Below are 17,472 nucleotides of genomic sequence, written 5' to 3' on the forward strand. Positions count from 1 at the left end.
GCCTCCAGAACTGGGAGAAAATAAATCTCTGCTTTTTAAGCCAGCGTGCTCTGGTATTTTATTGTGGCAACCTAATACAGACTTTTGTACCAAGAAATGAAGCTGCTGCTGAAAAGGACACGTAAGCACACAGAAGCAATGCTTGCCCTGGGTAGCAGGTTAGAGGCTGGAAGACTTGAGGTGTATGTCAAGACTCCAATGCAAAGCCATACAGAAATGAAGAATGGATCATTGGATTATTTGGAAGACAGACAACCCTTGAAGGTATAGCTGTTTTGGATAAGTGGCCCTCAAAGGCCACCTGAGAGGGATTTTTCCTCAGTATGAATGGTACATGAATTCTCAATGACACTTGATTGAGATGATTTTTAGATGAGTCTTTGGGCTTCAGAACTTACACCTGAGGATGTAGTAAGTTAATTTTTTGGACCAATTGATGTAGAATGAATGCATTTTGTAGGGGGGAATGGTAGAAATTTATACCGATCAGAGATGGAAAGCTATACTGCAGCATGACCCTCTCCAACTCTCATATGTAAGAAGCCTTAATCCCCAATATAATTGTGTTTAGAGAAAATCATTTTCCAAGGTTCTTAAGATGAAATGAGGTTATGAGGATGACCTTACAGAATAACAGGATAAGTAAAACAGAAAACTTACAAACACCCCTGATACAAATACAAAGGAAAAGACGTGTGAACACGCTGCCAAAAGGCAAGTGTCTGTAAGGGACGTGCATCTTGCCAGAACCCAGCGAGGTGGGCCTTGGGCTTCCAGCCAATAAAACTATCCAGCAACAAAGTAAATTTCTCTTATTTAAATCACCCACTCTACCATGTTTTCTCATGGGAGCTTGACCTATGGTGGAGGCTAAATAAAACATATGTTAGGGCTGGAGAGATGGCTTAGTGGTTGAGCACTTGCCTGTGAAGCCTAAGGACCCCGGTTCGAGGCTCGGTTCCCCAGGTCCCACGTTAGCCAGATGCACAAGGGGGCGCACGCGTCTGGAGTTCGTTTGCAGAGGCTGGAAGCCCTGGCGCGCCCATTCTCTCTCTCTCCCTCTACCTGTCTTTCTCTCTGTGTCTGTCGCTCTCAAATAAATAAATAAATAAATAAACATATGTTATAATAGTAATTATAATCTCATAATATTATATTTTAGGTTGTTTTTCCATCTGGACCCAATGCATCTGATTCTCCCCTGCACTGACCTCCGGGTCCCGATCAACCCATAGTGGAATTAACCAGGCCAATCCCTGTTGAGTGGGAGTGAGGTCTTCACTGTGACCACCCAAAGGCAGGAACCAAAGCGACACCCATTCCTAGAACGAACAACAAGGGTGGGGGGAGGAGAGCACTAAGTAAGATTAAAGTCAGAAATTTGTAAAGATATATATTATAAAAAGTAGGGGCTGAAGAGATGGCTTAGCGGTTAAGGCGTTTGTTTGCAAAGCCAAAGGACCTCGGTTCAATTCCTCAAGACCCACATAAGCCAGATACACAGGTGGTGCCTGTGTCTGGAGTTCATTTGTAGTGGCTGGAGGCATTGATGCACCCATTCTCTTTCTCTGTCTGGTTTCCCTCTCTCGTTCTCTCAAATAAATAAAATAATAATAATAATAATAAAAAGTAGCCAGGCACGGTGGCACACATCTTTAATCCCAGCACTGGGAGGTAAAGGTAGGAGGATCACCATGAATTCAAGATCACTCTGAGACTGCATAGTAAATTCCAGGTCAGGGCCGGGCGTGGTGGCGCACGCCTTTAATCCCAGCACTTGGGAGGCAGGGGTAGGAGGATTGCTGTGAGTTCAAGGCCACCCTGAGACTACAAAGTGAATTCCAGGTAAGCCTGGAATACAGTGAAACCCTACCTCAAAAAACCAAACCAAAACAAAACAAAAAGCAAAAATATATCTCTTAGCTTAGAATAAGGTTCAATCTATTATTTTCACCAAAACAATGTGAATAAACTCTTAGCTTCTCTTAAAATCCCAGCTTCCCTTAAACACAACAATTTTTCTATAGAAGCTATGTTTTTCATAGTGGAGTCAAAATATAGTTTTAAAGTAACTACATTTCAACCAATCAAAATAACTTAAACAGAATTCATTCATATTTACACAATATACAGCTTCCAGGGAAAGCCTTAGCAGAAAGTAATTATTGTCTTCTAAACAAGTCAAAAGGCACATTTTCATGTAGCATGCTTGAAACGCCTTTCAAGCAGCTGCTCAGATGCAGACCCCGACCTGCGCCCTCTTCTTGTGGGCTAAGGGATTGATTGGCAGGGCACTCACCACGCGTGGGGCCTGCTCCATCATCTCGTGGGCTAAGTGAAGCAGGCAGAGGATCGTGCTCTTCGTGACGCCTTTCCCCATGAATGACATGGAGTTTCCCCCACGGTCCACGTAAAAAGACGTGATGACCTAGGAAGCAAACAAGCAAACAGTCTTACGCTGGCTCTAATCTTAACGGTGCAGACAGATAATATATCACTTTCTCTGACTTGTGTAATCGAATCTAAACCTCATCAAGTTAAAACATTCCGACTTCATTCTCTCAAAGGTGACTGCAGTGATAAACTTAAAGGTTCTATGTTTTGGGGCTCAGCTAAAATTTATTTGTGGTTTAAGCATTTTTCCCTTTTGGGTTTGTTCACAGGATGTTTAATGCCCTCTCAGGACATTTTCTGTGTATTAAAATGTACATGTAACTTTTAGAATTTACAGCATTTTAATCAAAGAACTAATATCTGGTGAAAAGAACATTCAAAATTACTAGCTCTATAGCACTCACTGACTAACTACCAGGGTGTTAAATTTTCTTAACTATGTAAATAGATACTTTCTTTACTTCTAAATGGTCTGAGGCCTCTAAAGTATATGCTTATTATTTAAACCATTGATTCTCAGGGTTTTTTTTTTTCTCTCCTACCTATTTTAGAGGTCTGACACATTTCTGTCAGTAGCAAGCAAAAGAAAGAAAGAAAGAAAGAAAGAAAGAAAGAAAGAAAGAAAGAAAGAAAGAATAAGTTAGCATCATAGGAAGAGATGGCCCTTGACCTGAGGAGCTGTGTTAGGAAAGTCCTTCTTCCTGACCTACAGTGGTCTATGAAACATGCAGGCAGCCTCGTTGTCCTATTTCTGTGTAAATCCTATGTTGTTCCAAATAGGGGTTCAGTAAACACCTGTGAAGTCACTGCATAAAAGGAATCTTTATTGTTTGCCAATAAAAAAATTCAATAAGATAAAAAATAATTTGTAATTCATAACATTGAATTTTAAAGGATGTTACAAAGACTCTTGGGTCCCAGCGCATGTTAAGGGAAAATCTGCTGGAAGCAAAAGCAATCAAACTCCTTGTTCCTGCACTACGGCTGCTGAAGGGTGGGGCTGCAGCCAGGCCTCCCAGCGCAAACACCTTCCACCGGGGCGTTTACCTTAGCCTACCTTAGCCTATTCTGCAGATTCTTCCTGTTTGTTTTCCACTCCCACGGCAAAACAAACTGTGTGTATGCATTCCATTTTAATAAAACGTTCACAGGTAAAGCCAGGCGTAGTGGCACACGCCTTTAATCCCAGCACTCAGGAGGCAGAGGTAGGAGGATCGCCATGAGTTCGAGGCCACGCTGAGAGCACATAGTGAATTCCAGGTCAGCCTGGGCTAGAGTTGAGACCCTACCTTGAAAAACAAAAACCAAAACCAAAAAAAAAAAAAAAAAAAAAAAAAAATTCACTGGTAAATAACGAAGAGGTTTTGATCCGAGATGCATTTTTCATAAAACAACACATTTAAAATTATTTCTCTAAAACTAAAACACTGACCTATAATTGGAAACTCTTAATGAATGATTGCTACATAGGCTCTGTTTCTCTTCTAACATGTATATTTACTTGACATTGTTCATAATTAAAATTTCAAGTTTTGCCGGGCATGGTGGTATACGCCTTTAATCTCAGCACTCAGGAGTCAGAGATGGGAGGATCGCGTGAGTTCAAGGCCACCCTGAGACTCGATAGTGAATTTCAGGTCAGCCTGGGCTAGAGTGAGACCCTACCTTGAACCCCCCCCCCCAAAATTCAAGTTTTTAAGTGACTACACTGAAAATGAAAATCCTGAATAATCCAACCTTGTCACTTTCCTCTAAGTCATCTCTGGAGACTTGCAACATCGGGATGACATTCTTTTTAGAGGGCATGTGATACACCAATAACTTCAGTACTATCTCTTTTCAATGTGACTTTTTTTTTCTTTTTTTTTTTTTTTTTGCCAAATCGCTGGAATGATTCACCATGTACCTTAAGGATTAATGACTAATTTATGCACCCATTATAATTGATCATAAACAGCTTAAATTTTCACTATTATAAAAATCAAAGACTTAATATTCCAATTCTAATATGCAGAAACAAAATAACTTGATTTTAGAAATATTACTCCCTCCCAAGAAGGATCAGCTTTAATTTCTGAAAAATCATGAAGCAAGTCCGCTGATCGACAGTGACTTTGCTTTCACGTCCACTCACCTGTGCCTCACTGTGTTATTAAACACATCGATTTAGTCAACTATACAAGAGGCTTATTTACATAATTAATAACCTAAACAACAAGTCCCAAGATTAAATGTGCCTCTGCTATAGTTTCTAACAAGTGATACATTTCTTTAGATTATGTTCTTTTCATTGAATATGATGATGTATATATTGTTCCCAAGCTGTTTTACAGAACATAAAACTCCTTTATACCAAATCAAGACTTGTTAAGTTTTTATAACTCTGAAATATTATAAAACAGGGACTATATATTTTATATACAGATTTGTATAGTAAGGAAAAAAAAAGAGCCACTGTTAGATGCAAAGATGATTTCAGAAACAGCAAATGTTAAACCAGTCAGAAGGCCACTTCTACGACTCATGGAGACACGGGCAGGAGGCGCTGGGTGACTGCCGCGCCCTCTGCAGGACAGAGGCCCGCAGCGCAGGAGGAAGTGGAGCCACACCCGCAGCGCTCTCCCAGAGTACAGGCAGGAAACCCACGCTGCATCCAACCTAGGACCTAGGAGGCCGTGAGAGTAAGCTCAGAGCAGACATACTTCCCATAGCAAAGTAAACAAGCTTCATCCTGGCACTTTCTCAATCAGGTGCTAGGGAAATTCTGCCAAGACTTAATTAAATTAAAAAAATAAAATAAAATAAAGGATGGATTTCACGTGTTAAAAAAAAAAAAAAAAAAAAGACTTACAGCCGCGGCGGGTGGCCCTGTGCTCGTGGCAATGAGTACACGCGTGCCCACCCTGTTCCCAATGCCCTGCAGCAAAGCTGATCTCTTCCAGAAACATGCACAACCACGTCACCGCAGTTATTACATCACACTTAAAATACTGTGAGTAAGGATGGCCAGATCGGGGATGGAGAGATGACTTTGCGGTTAAGGCACTTGCTGAGAACCCTGAGAACCTAGGTTCAATTCCCCAGTGTCCACATAGGCCAGATGCACAAGGTGGTACATGCATCTGGAGTTCATTTGCAGTGGCTAGAGGCCCTCACATGACCATTTTACTTTCTCTCTCTCTGTCTCTCTTTGAGATAACTAAATAAGAGATTTTTAAAAAGACAACGAGAGTGCGATGGCAGAATGAGGCAAGGTAATTAAGGCTATACTTAAAATGTAGTAAGAGCTAGAAATGCTTACTTGAAGAAAGCGAACAAAATAAATATATCAATGAAGACCTACATAAGAAATGTTAGGAAAAAAAGACATAGTTTGTGTGGGAGAGAGCATTAAAGAGAAAAATCAAAGACAAAAACTATTCATTATTTAATAATACTAATTAGTATATTATCACTAGTGAGATGATGTAAGAAAAACAGAAAAAGGAGTAATAGATGATTGACAGGGTCTACAGGCTTGGTAGACATTTAAGTGATGAATAACTTTATGATAATTAATTTGACAATTTAGGTAATTTCTTTAAGCTTAGAAAATATAATTTATTAAAACTAACATAAAGCAAAGTCTGAATAATTTGAGATCTATTAAAAATTAATTGCATAATCTCTAATCCAGACCAGGATGACTTCATAAAAATTAAAGGCTTTTGGTTTCAAACTGGAAATGAGAGTTGCTGGCTAGTATATAAAAATAGTGTTTGCATATATCAAGAAAAATGATAAAATTTTTTAAAAATTGATATAATGACCTCGTTTCCAACAAAAGACAAGAATGTTCACAGCATGTGTATTCACAATTTCCGTCCACTGGAAAAAGACTAAACAGACTTTGTGACTGTCATATATAGAGATCATGACTGTCACATACAGAGTAACACAAGGTTAAGCTTCACCTACAAGAAGCAAAATGAACAGATGTCTTAACTATATTGTCAGAATCAACCTAGATGATATCATGTGCACAACTGCTTGCATTAGAAATCATTTTATATTCAGACACTGAAGTGGGAAGAGTGTCAAGAATGGAAAAGGATGGTATCCAACACAGTGAGAGCCTGACTCTGGAGAAACACGGACAGGAGCACGGTGGGCACCTTGGGGTGGGGCAGGGGAGGGCAGCTGTGCTACAGTTTTGGACCTGAGGGTAACTAGGGTTTCACACATTAACTGATTAAGCCACATATTTATATTTTGTGCATTTCCTGTTGGTGCTCTATACTCACAATTAAAAAGGCATCAACTAAAAATGGAAAAACAAACCTCCCCAATGAAAAGACTTAACATAAGCTTAGTCTTTCTTCAAAATGAGAGTGTTTGTAAGAGTGACCTCACATATGTGTTTGGGATTTAAGCATATCTTTATCTCATGTAATAAAAATGATCAGGAAATTGTCCATGGCTGCTATTTGGGGGGCGGTCCTTTAACTTGCCTCCAGGAGACCTGACAAGTACTTCACACAGATGTCAAGCGGCTCAGTTAGAGGAGAATGTGAGCTCCATCCGGGGGAAGCCGTGAGGTGAGCCATCCCTCGTAAGGTCCGCTCAAGAGAAGGCAGGCCATAGAAGTGAGGTGCGTCGGTGACCCGCAGACACTGCAGCAGCCTCAGAGACAGCTGAGTTTGGAAAACGTAGAGGAGCTCCAGGCACTTCCTGTGTGGACACAAGAGAAAACAACCACCCAGTAAGTGTCGGGGCCCAGGGGCGCCTCACTGCCTGCAACTTGTTACCACGCACTTGGTTAGCAAAGTAGGAACTAGATAAGATGGTAGAAAGTATTCCTGCCAAAGTAAGACTTTTCATGGCTGGTGTGCTTGCCTGTAAAACCTAACAACCAGAGTTTGATTCCCCGGTACTCTTGGAAAGCCAGACACACAAACTGGTCCATGCATTTGGAATTTGTTTGCAATGGCCCCAGGCTCTGGTGCACCCAATCTCTCTATCTGTCTGTCTGCCTGCCTGTCTGTCTGTCTGTCTGTCTATCTATCTATCTATCTATCTGTATGTGTGTGTATTCACATATACATACATACATATATATATACATATATAATGTCTCTTTCTCTGCTTTCAAATAAATAAATAAAAATATTTCTTTTAAAAAAGACTTTTCAAAGGAACATAGCCAAAGCATCAACCACCATAACATGTGAAGTAAAATATATGTAACAGTGCATTATGCTTATTTCATGGAAAATAAAATGCTTTAGGTACATTCCTTTTACTTTCTCTTCTTTAAACAGCTGCCTTTTAATGCTGGACAGTGAAATCCTGCAGCACTGGTAATCACTTGCTTAGGAAGTAAAAAGAAACATGGTGAAACAGAGGTACTCTATGCTCCCTCACAACCAACTTTTTTGTTTTTGTTTTTATTAAAGGCCTATGTAGCTTTATAACCTTAAAATGGAATTCTCTGGCAACAGGAAGTTAGTTTCTTTCTTTTTAAAAAAAAAAGATTTGGGGCTGGAGAGATGGCTTAGCGGTTAAGCGCTTGCCTGTGAAGCCTAAGGACCCCGGTTCGAGGCTCGGTTCCCCAGGTCCCACGTTAGCCAGATGCACAAGGGGGTGCACGCGTCTGGAGTTCGTTTGCAGAGGCTGGAAGCCCTCGCGCGCCCATTCTCTCTCTCTCTCCCTCTATCTATCTTTCTCTCTGTCTGTCGCTCTCAAATAAATAAATAAATAATTTAAAAAAAAAGATTTTATTTTTATTTATTTATTAGAATCAGAGGGAGGGAGGGAGAGAGAATGAGCTCGTCAGAGCCTCTCGCCACTGCAAATGAACTCCAGACACATACGCCACCATGTGCATCTGGCTTACGTGGGACTGGAGAATTGAACCGGGGTCCTTAGGCTTCGCAGGCAATGTGCCTTAACTGCTAAGCCATCTCTCCAGCCCTAGAACTTAGTTTCTTATGAATTTGGTTTCTCTGGTTTTACATGGAAGGCGTGAGTCATGTGAAGGCTGTTCTGAAATGCCTCTGCAGTACTATGTGCTCACTACATGAAACCATGACCAGTGAGCATCTGCAATCATGTGTGTCTCTTTTTCTTACTTAAGTTCATAAGGCATTTTCTGAGGAGGGCTTCTAAAGAAGCATGTACCAGAACGGCCTGCACAGACTTTGTTTGGGGGAGGGGTGTGATGACATGTCCAGCTGTGTCGGGTAGTGACAAACCCATCTGTACCATGTGCTGACAGTGACTTGCTCTGTTCCCCTTCAGATATTCTGATTGCTGCATATCCCAGTATAAACTTGTCCCATTTAAGTTTTCTTAATATTTTATTTCGTTTATTTATTTGAGAGAGAAAGATAGAGAGAAAATGGATGCACAAGAGCTTCTAGCCCCTGCAAATAAACGCCAAAGGCATACACCACCTGAACTGTGTGTGCGTCTGGCTTACGTGGGTCCTGGGGACTGAACCTTGGCTCTTGACTTGGCAGGCAAGTGCCTTAACTGCTAAGACATCTTTCCACCTCCCATAACTATTGAGGCAAGAGTGTTATATGCCACAACCTGAAGCAATGAGTAAGAACTGGAGCAAAATCACGCCAGCTTAAAAGCTCATCAAACAACTGGAAGGTGAGACAGTTGAGGAGGTAACCCTATCAATGAAATAAAATCAATCCATAGAGGAATACAGTAAAATTCATAACCATTCACAATTTAAACAAGAAACTGTTACGCAACCAGTGGGTCAAAGAAGTCATCACTAGGGAAATTAGAAAATATTTTGAGAGAAATGAAAATGGAAAAAAACAATATACCAAAATCTATGGCATATAATAAAATGCAGCAGCCAGGGATAAATTTCTATCCTATACTAAAAAGGACCTGAAATCAATATGCTAACTTTATAACTGCAAGAACTATAAGAAAAAGCAAACTAATACACAAGGTAACCAGAGGAATGAGATAATAAAGACTCCAGAAGAAATAAGTAAAATGAAGGAAAGAAAATGAGAGAAGACTGGCTTCCTTGAAGAAGAATTGGAAGGTTCTAATTTTGAGACGTTGTGATGAAAGCAAGACCGTGGTGCCTGGCGGCCAGAGAGAGCGACAGTCAAGGGTAGAGCAGCGAGCACTTTCACACCACCAGTAAGACACTCTACATAAAGTAAAACGGGCAAGTTCTTAGAAATAGGCACACACCTCAAGCTGAACAAAGAAACAACATTAATTCCGTCAAAATCCTAAAGTTCATATGCAAACAAAAAAGACCCCAACAGTTGAAAACAACGCTGAACAGGGAATGCCCTGTAGGAGGGACCCCACGCCGGGCAACGCCGTGGTGCTGCCCAGGGCCACTGAGCCTGGTCGGCAAGAAGCCACCCAGCTGCCGTGAAGAGGCCTCTGCAGGGACTCCGGGTGAGAGCAGAGGAAAAACGGCTACTTTCTTTTCTCCCAACACAGGATGCACATGTGTGGGCATGTGTTCACACGCATGGTGAAGGAGACAGAGAAGTCACAACCTAGCTGTGGCAGAAACTGGTGAGTGCTCTTCTCTTCACTGACAGGTAAGGAAGTGAGAAGTGAAACTCTGGAATAAAAGTAGGCTTATCTGTGTGAGCCCAAACCAACAGTGACACAAACGTACCTGTCCGTGACCACTGAGAAGCAGAGCAGCAAGGTGCTGAAGAGAGCAATCAGTTCCTTCTGAAGCCGCTGCCTGACCGCAGCGTGGACGTCATCTGCTTCTGCTCCTGCCTGGGCCTCGCTCGGAACCAGCAGGTCTAGCAGTGGGTTTGGCTTCTACAAAGTCACGTTTAAGAAAACAGAAACTTATTCTCTAGTTGAGCTGTGTGTCAGTTTGAATGAGAGGTATTTCAGTTGTGTTCTGGACTAACAAAGGTTTACATTGGCCAACCAGCAAGACAAAGAGCCCCAGGCTACAATTGTCTTAATAAAGACATGAACTCATTAGGGTCTTCACATATTATCTCAATAAGGACAGGTGTATCTGGCCTGGAGTGGCTTAGTGGTGGAAGGCGTTTGCTTGCACATCCTGCTGGCCGGAGTTCAAGTCTCCAGCACCCATGTAAAGCCAGGTGGATGAAGTGGGATATGCATCCGCAGTTCACTTGCAGTGGCAAGTCCCTGGAGCGTTCCTATTCATTCTCTCTCTCTTTCTCCTTGCAAATAAATAAATAAAAAGATTTCCCTCTCTCTCCTTTGGCACACCCATACACACTCATTCTCTCTCTAGAGAATAACTAAAAAAAATTATTTTTTACACTTTTTTTAAAAAAAAGCATATCTGTTAAGACAATTAAGAAAAAATAGAAATTGCCTACTCCAAAACTAGCTAATTTCATGCTTATAACAAGGAACTGTTAACACTCATCACTAATGCACATCACACACAAAAGAGTTAAAATCTTAGTTCAGTCACTATGATGAAATCTTTCACATAAAGCACTCAGTTAATAAACTGCTGCATTACCTTTAGTGAGTTAACACAGGCATAATAGCCATATTACTATGAGCATTTCACTGTTAAAATTACTTGACAGATATGTTTGCTTTACCCTTTGATAAAATTTCTTCCTGCTTCAAAATAAAAATAAAAAAAATAAGAATTTCTTTAAAGTATGTGTGTGGGGGGGGACTACTTACTTTCCATGCAAACAGAAAGAACTGAGTTACTGAGTTCAGGTCACCAACAGTCCAGTAAATGTTGGCACGGCGGTGCAAGCCTGTAATCAAAGCACTGGGACGAGGAAGCCCTGGGGTTCACTGGCTAGCTAGGCCAGCTGAGTCGGTACGATCTAGACTCAGCGAGATACTGTCTCAAATCGCATAAGGTGGGGAGCATCCAACAAAGACTCAGTGTTCTCAGTGTTAGCTTTTGGCCTACACACACACACACACACACACACACACACACACACACACACACACAAAGAGACAGAGAGAGAGAGAGAGAGAGAGAGAACATGCATACACACCTGCACATGTGCCACACTTGTACACAAGCAAAAAGAAAACAAACAATGCACAGGCTAGATCATCCCTTTCAATAATAAAAGTAATTTTACAAATAAATTACTTCTCAAATCAAAATTTTAAATTCTTTGAACAGTACTCACATTCCCGAGAAGCAATTCTAGAATCCAGGTTAGAAGCTCCACTGAGGGGTTCTTTCTCTGTTTCTTCATTAGCTTGTTCAGAAAATGTATGATGTCTATAAGCAGCTTCTCGTCTTCAGTGCAAGCAGGAAGCACTTGTAGAAACCTGATTAAACAGCAGACAGGAATCTAAAACACGCCTCACTGCCCTTCACGGACATACAGGCAGCACATGCCACAAGCACACTGTCTGATAAGAAAACGGTCTCAGGGCTGGAGCTAAGAACTCATGCTAGACTCTCCAGGCCCCATGTAAGCCAGACACACAAGGTGACGCAGGCGTGCAAGGCTGCAAATGTGCACGAGGTGGAGCCTGAGTCTGCAACTTGATCACAGTGGCTGGAGGCCCTGGTGTGCCGATTCTCTCTCTCTCTCTCTCTCTTTCTCCCTCTCTCTCTCTCTCTCGCTCTTTCACATAAAATAAAAAAAAAAGGAAATACTCTCGATGCCATGAAGATGCAGAGGGACAGAGAAATGCAAGTTATGTAAAATACCTAATACAATGGAATACTATGTTTACAGTTGCTACACTTTTTTAAGAAATGATAACAACAAAAATATCCCTTTGTTACAGATGCTTTATGTCTAGTACTTTCCGTGCACGGCTGGCTGGATCCAAGTGTGGCGGACCCCGCTCTGGAAGCTGACTCTAAGTGACACACGCGCACTGCGCACTTTTGCTGCTCCAGGACTAAGCGCTAAGCGCTCAGAGTTTCTGCTACGCCTACAAGTAGCGCGAACGACCCCAGGGATTCCCACCGACCCACCCTCTGAGAGCCTTTATTCCATGAGTCGTTTATACATGAATGGGCTGACAAAAATGTTTAAAGGAGCAGCCTGTCAGAGTAGGGTGCGAATGGGTGCATTTGCCAACTTGCATGATGGCTACATCCACGATATGGTAATTTTCAAACTACAATGTAACATGAACTTGGGGAAAGATCATGGCGGCACACAGTAACACAGCACTTCCATGAGAGACGAGGATCTATAAACAACCCCATCTATGATCACAGCAAAAGGTTATAAAGCAATCACAACGTGATAACTCCTCCGTGTTCCTTACCTTTATTTTTACGTAATTCAGTTGTAAGATTTTGTAATTTTAAGAACATATGTATTGAACAACCAACTTCTAACAATCCTGACAACTGAGCCATCAGCTCTGGGACAAGCTCCCCACCAGCTGGTGGCTGCACTCCTCTGGCAAGGCCAACTCACACACTGCCAGTGACACCTGTAATCTGCGTGTGCCTACTTGATGCCAAGTGGAGGCATTCACACTGGGTAGACTCATTTACCCTGGCATTTTCCAAGTCACACTGTGCTTCAGAAAGCTATACATTTTACGCCAGTCACGGGAACACTGACACACAGCGGCTGCTTATCAGCATTAGCTCATGCACAGCCGTCTGCCACTGGCTAAGCATGTTAACGTGCAAGCCAGTCTTGCCGGTCACGATCCAAGGATCTCCACGTGGCAATCAACTTCCTGAAGTTCAGAGTAAAAGAAAACTGAGACAATTTACTTGGTAACAGAACAAAAGCAAAGCAGACAAACCCGCCTGTGGCAGGGGCACCAGGGGCAGCAGTGACATCAGGCAGCCAGGTGCACCCGGTCAAGCCTCACCAGTGCCCAGCTGTCTCTGCTCACGCCCCGCACGGACATGAGCTCAGCCAAGTCTGACCCAGCCGCTTACTTTCGTCAGACAAGGTTTCCTGAGGTAGGATAATAATTTTCTTATAGATTATTAACAATTCTTTCTGGAATGAAGGGGCTAAATTAAAAATTTCCCATTATTATTAGTTATCATAGATAACAAAAAATAGTTAAGTTTTTCTATATTTCTTGTTTTTCTTTGATTTTAGAGAGACAGAGAGAGAGAGAGAATTGGTGCATCAGAGTTTCAGCCACTGCAATCAAATTCCTGAAGCTTGCACCACCTACTGGCCATATGCAACCTTACACTTACCTCACCTTTGTGCATCTGGCTTATGTGGGTCCTGGCGAGTCAAACATGAGTCCTCAGGCTTCGCAGGCAAGCGCCTTAACTGCCAAACCATCTTTCCAGCCCAAGTTTTTCTTTTTATCAAAGACTTTTCCCTCATAATAGCTAGTGTACAAACTCACGCTCATCATTTCATAAGCTTGGAAATTAACTGCCACCTGGTTGAATCCAGGTCTATGAAGTCAACGGCCTTACATCTCACTGACCGGTTCAGCACAGTGTGGCAAGCCAAGGACCTCAAGGCGCTCTCACACGGGCCGGTGTCATCGTTCAGAGAGAGCTTGTCATTCACGAGGTGGAAGCTCATCCTGCTCACAGCGGCCCTCACGTCCCGGTGGCCGCCAGCACGGACGATGGCCTGTAGGCAGTCCTGCAGTCCACTGGCCGTGTGTGTGACCTTCAGTGCCAGCAAGTCCTCCATGGACAGCTGCAGCGAGTCTAAAAACCTAAGTCAAAATGAAAAAGGAAGCAACAGACAGCTACTTAAATAAGAGCTCTGCCCACTGGAGAATCTCCCCTAAAACCGTTTCATTATCACTGTCTTTTATAGGCTGACTCACCAGCCAAAAGAAAGCCGGTGTGCAAATGTGTGTGTGCGAGAAAGGGTGTCTGTGCATTTCACATTTTATATTAGCACCCCAGTTATGTATGCTTTTCGTCCTTTACAAAATTATGCACTAGTAACACATGATTCACATAAGAGACTACTAAGACATGCAGAAGTAAAAATATTCAATATACAATTACTGACCTTTCGTCCCAAGTTTTCCAAGTGACCTACATCTATTAAACTTTATCTCATCTCTAATATAGCATAAAGTACAATCCTCTCTAATTTAAATGTCCTTTTGTAGTAATTTGTAAAAATAACACATATAATTTTTAAATCAAAGTAAAACTTATAATCTTCAGTTAAAAACAGAATCAGATAACACAAAATGGCCTGGATATCCATGACCTCAACAGCGCCTGACACTACCTACCCAAGACCATCATAATAGGAGGAAAAGATCATGACATCAAAATAAAAGAGAGACTGATTGAGGGGAGGGGGTATGATGGAGAATGGAGTTTCAAAGGGGAAAGTAGGGGGAGGGAGGGCATTACCATGGGATATTATTTACAATCATGAAAATTGTTAATAAAAAATAATAAGGAAAAAAGAAAAGAAAAAAAAGAGTCAGATAATATCAAGTGAAAATTCTTCTTTCCGAAGGAAAAGTAAAATCTACTGTGGTGGTTTGATTGAGGTGTCCCTCATAAACTTAGGTGCTCTGGATGTTAGGTTCCCCAGCTGATGGCAACTGGAAATTAAAGCCTCCTGGAGGCAGTGCATTGCTGAGGATGGGCTTATGGACACTCTCCTGTCCTGTTGTCCACCTTATGTGGGCCAGGGGGTGATGTCCACTCCCTGTTCATGTCATCATTTCCCCCTGCCATCATGGAGCTTCCCCTCAAGTCTGTAAGCCAAAATAAACCTCTTTTTCCCACAAGCTGCTCTTGGTTGGGTGATTTCTACCAGCAATGCAAACCTGACTGCAACACTAATTTCATTTAATTAACTGTGGATGTTTGTTCTGTTAATACAACAGCTTACACTTGGCTTTGAGTTTCGGAGTTGGTTTGCTTCAGGAGATTATCAACCCCATGATACCATGACAGGTTCCACGCTATTCTCAGCATATCTGACACAGGCTTCAAGGCCAAGCAGTCTGAAGACAAGGGTAAAACTATCGCGTAAGGGCTCACAGCATGGTGGCCGGTGACATGCACAGGCAGATGATACCTGAAGCAGACAAAGGAACATGATTACAGACTGACAATGTTTACCAACTACCACTCAAAATGATGGCTCACAACTAGCCATGTGCTCCCCTGACAGTAATGCAAAGATGGCCCTCGTGACTGCCACCACATTCGACACCTGCCATTCCCGCTCTCCCTCTCCTCAGAGCTCCCAAAACACTGGATGAAACTCTTTCCCGAGGCTGGCCACATGAGAACCCTTGGAGAGATAGCCTGTGCTCCTTGAAGTCGGGCCCCATGACTAGAATACACCAAACATAAGAGCTGTCCGACTACAGCATGAATGCCTTCATGTAACAAACGCAGCTTGACTCCACTGCTCATTCAGCAACACAACAAGTCACTAGGACACCCATTTTACAGCTGGTCAAATAAGGCTTCTCAAAGAGGCTGCAGAAAATGCCTGTGATCAAGGCCGATGACTGAGTGCGTGCAAACATGAGTTTCTCTGCAGAACACATTGAGCACTCATGAAGAGAGGAGCACTGGTAGATAGAATGGCAAACCTTACTTAGGAGTCCATCAGTTTAACATGACAGCAGTGGCCAACTCTTTGCAACGTTAAAGGACAACTCTTTAATGACGCATACCCAACAAGAGGGGCTCTAAGTCGGTGGCAGACAAACAATGGCTCAGGGTCTCTAGGAGATACAAAGAGGGGCTTTCATTTTCCTCCTTTCTCCACCCAGCCACAAAAGGCTGGAGAAGTAGATAATGCTGATAGGGATCGGGAAAATCAAGGGTGCACTGTGGCTTAATAAGGCAAGGGCCTATTTAAAATGATCTGCTCTGTTCAAGTAAGGAGCAATCTGAGCATCTAAAATAGATAATGTTTGGGTTTTTGTTTTAGTAAAAGAGTGAAAGGACACAAACCAAGAATGCTGGCACATGCCTCGTAAGTGCAGCATCTAGGAAGCTGGGTGAGAAGGAAGGGAGGAAGGGTGGAGAGAAAGGGGGAGGGAGGAAACAGGGGGAGACAGGGAGGGGAAGAGAGCTGGATGGAAGGAAGGGAGGGGAAGGGAGGGAGCTTTAGAGATGGCTCAGTGGTTAAAGGTGCTTGCAGATAAAGCCTGCCAGGCTGGGTCCAATTTCCTAGTACCCGTGTAATGCCAGCCATGGGAATGTTCATATTCTCTCTCTCTCTTCTCTCAAGTACATAAATATAATACTTTAATGGAAACAGGCTGCAAAGAAGATAGGAAGACATTAATTTATTTGTTTAAATAATATATTCACCAAAACATGCAAAGCAACACTTGCCTAACAAAGCCATAGCTGAAGAATCCATTATGTACTTGAAACTGATTCTCTGGTCACAGAAAGAAGAAGCCCAAGGAAGCCCTGAATGGCACAGTTCCCATTCCCGAGTGGCTGGGTCTGCGTGGACCAGAGCATCCACCTACCACTGTATACACATTACTTATCATTCCCAGACACACACAGGTGCCTAGCAATTGGGCACATTTTCACATATACAGTGAAACCCAGAAATTCTAACAACTTGAAACCACAGGAAATATTTTCTAGTGACAGTGAAAATATACCAGAGATCAATAATAAGTAGATAATGGTCACTGTTCTAAATTATATTTAAACTGAATTTTTAATAACTTACTCAACAGTTAAAGATTAAATTGTAATGAAGTTAGAAAGCATTTAAAATATATCATAGAAAATATGGTATTGCTGGGTATGGTGGCGCACACCTTTAATCCCAGAAGTTGGGAGGCAGGGGTAAGAGGATCACCGAGAATTCAAGGCCAGCCTGAGACTTCACAGTAAATTCCAGGTCAGCTTAAGCTAGAGTAAGACCCTACTTTGAAAAACAAAACAAAACAAAACAAACAAACAAACAAAAAACATAGTATATCAACTTTGTGTAATGTTCCCAAAAGCAGATTTGGAAACATTAAGAACACCAATGGTAAAGACCATTACCAAACCAGTGATCAAGCTCTGGATAAGTGAGAAAATACAGCATGGATCAGGTGTAAGGAACACAGAGGAAAACGATGGAAGCAGTGCACACGCACCAGATGGGCAGTCTAACTTGATGGCGTCACTATGAGCAAAGGAGT

General features: G+C 42.2%; 1 protein-coding gene across 7 annotated transcripts in view; it reads right to left on the minus strand.

Annotated features, from left to right (window-relative positions):
- The window catches only part of Rttn (rotatin), a 133,067-nt gene that overhangs the window by 58,868 nt on the left and 56,727 nt on the right, over positions 1-17,472 (minus strand). For 6 of the 7 annotated variants that reach the window (XM_045135103.1, XM_045135102.1, XM_045135100.1 and 3 more), the window contains 7 exons: positions 15,186-15,374; positions 13,795-14,034; positions 11,541-11,685; positions 10,049-10,203; positions 6,885-7,104; positions 2,300-2,428; positions 1,212-1,322 (listed from right to left, as the gene is read on the minus strand). In XM_045135103.1, coding sequence (XP_044991038.1) covers positions 1,212-1,322; positions 2,300-2,428; positions 6,885-7,104; positions 10,049-10,203; positions 11,541-11,685; positions 13,795-14,034; positions 15,186-15,374 — 1,189 coding nt within the window. The remainder of the gene's footprint in view (positions 1-1,211; positions 1,323-2,299; positions 2,429-6,884; positions 7,105-10,048; positions 10,204-11,540; positions 11,686-13,794; positions 14,035-15,185; positions 15,375-17,472) is intronic. The other variant, XM_045135101.1, reaches the window with a different exon arrangement.

Source organism: Jaculus jaculus, chromosome 15, assembly GCF_020740685.1.
Source record: "Jaculus jaculus isolate mJacJac1 chromosome 15, mJacJac1.mat.Y.cur, whole genome shotgun sequence".
Taxonomy (NCBI): domain Eukaryota; kingdom Metazoa; phylum Chordata; class Mammalia; order Rodentia; family Dipodidae; genus Jaculus; species Jaculus jaculus.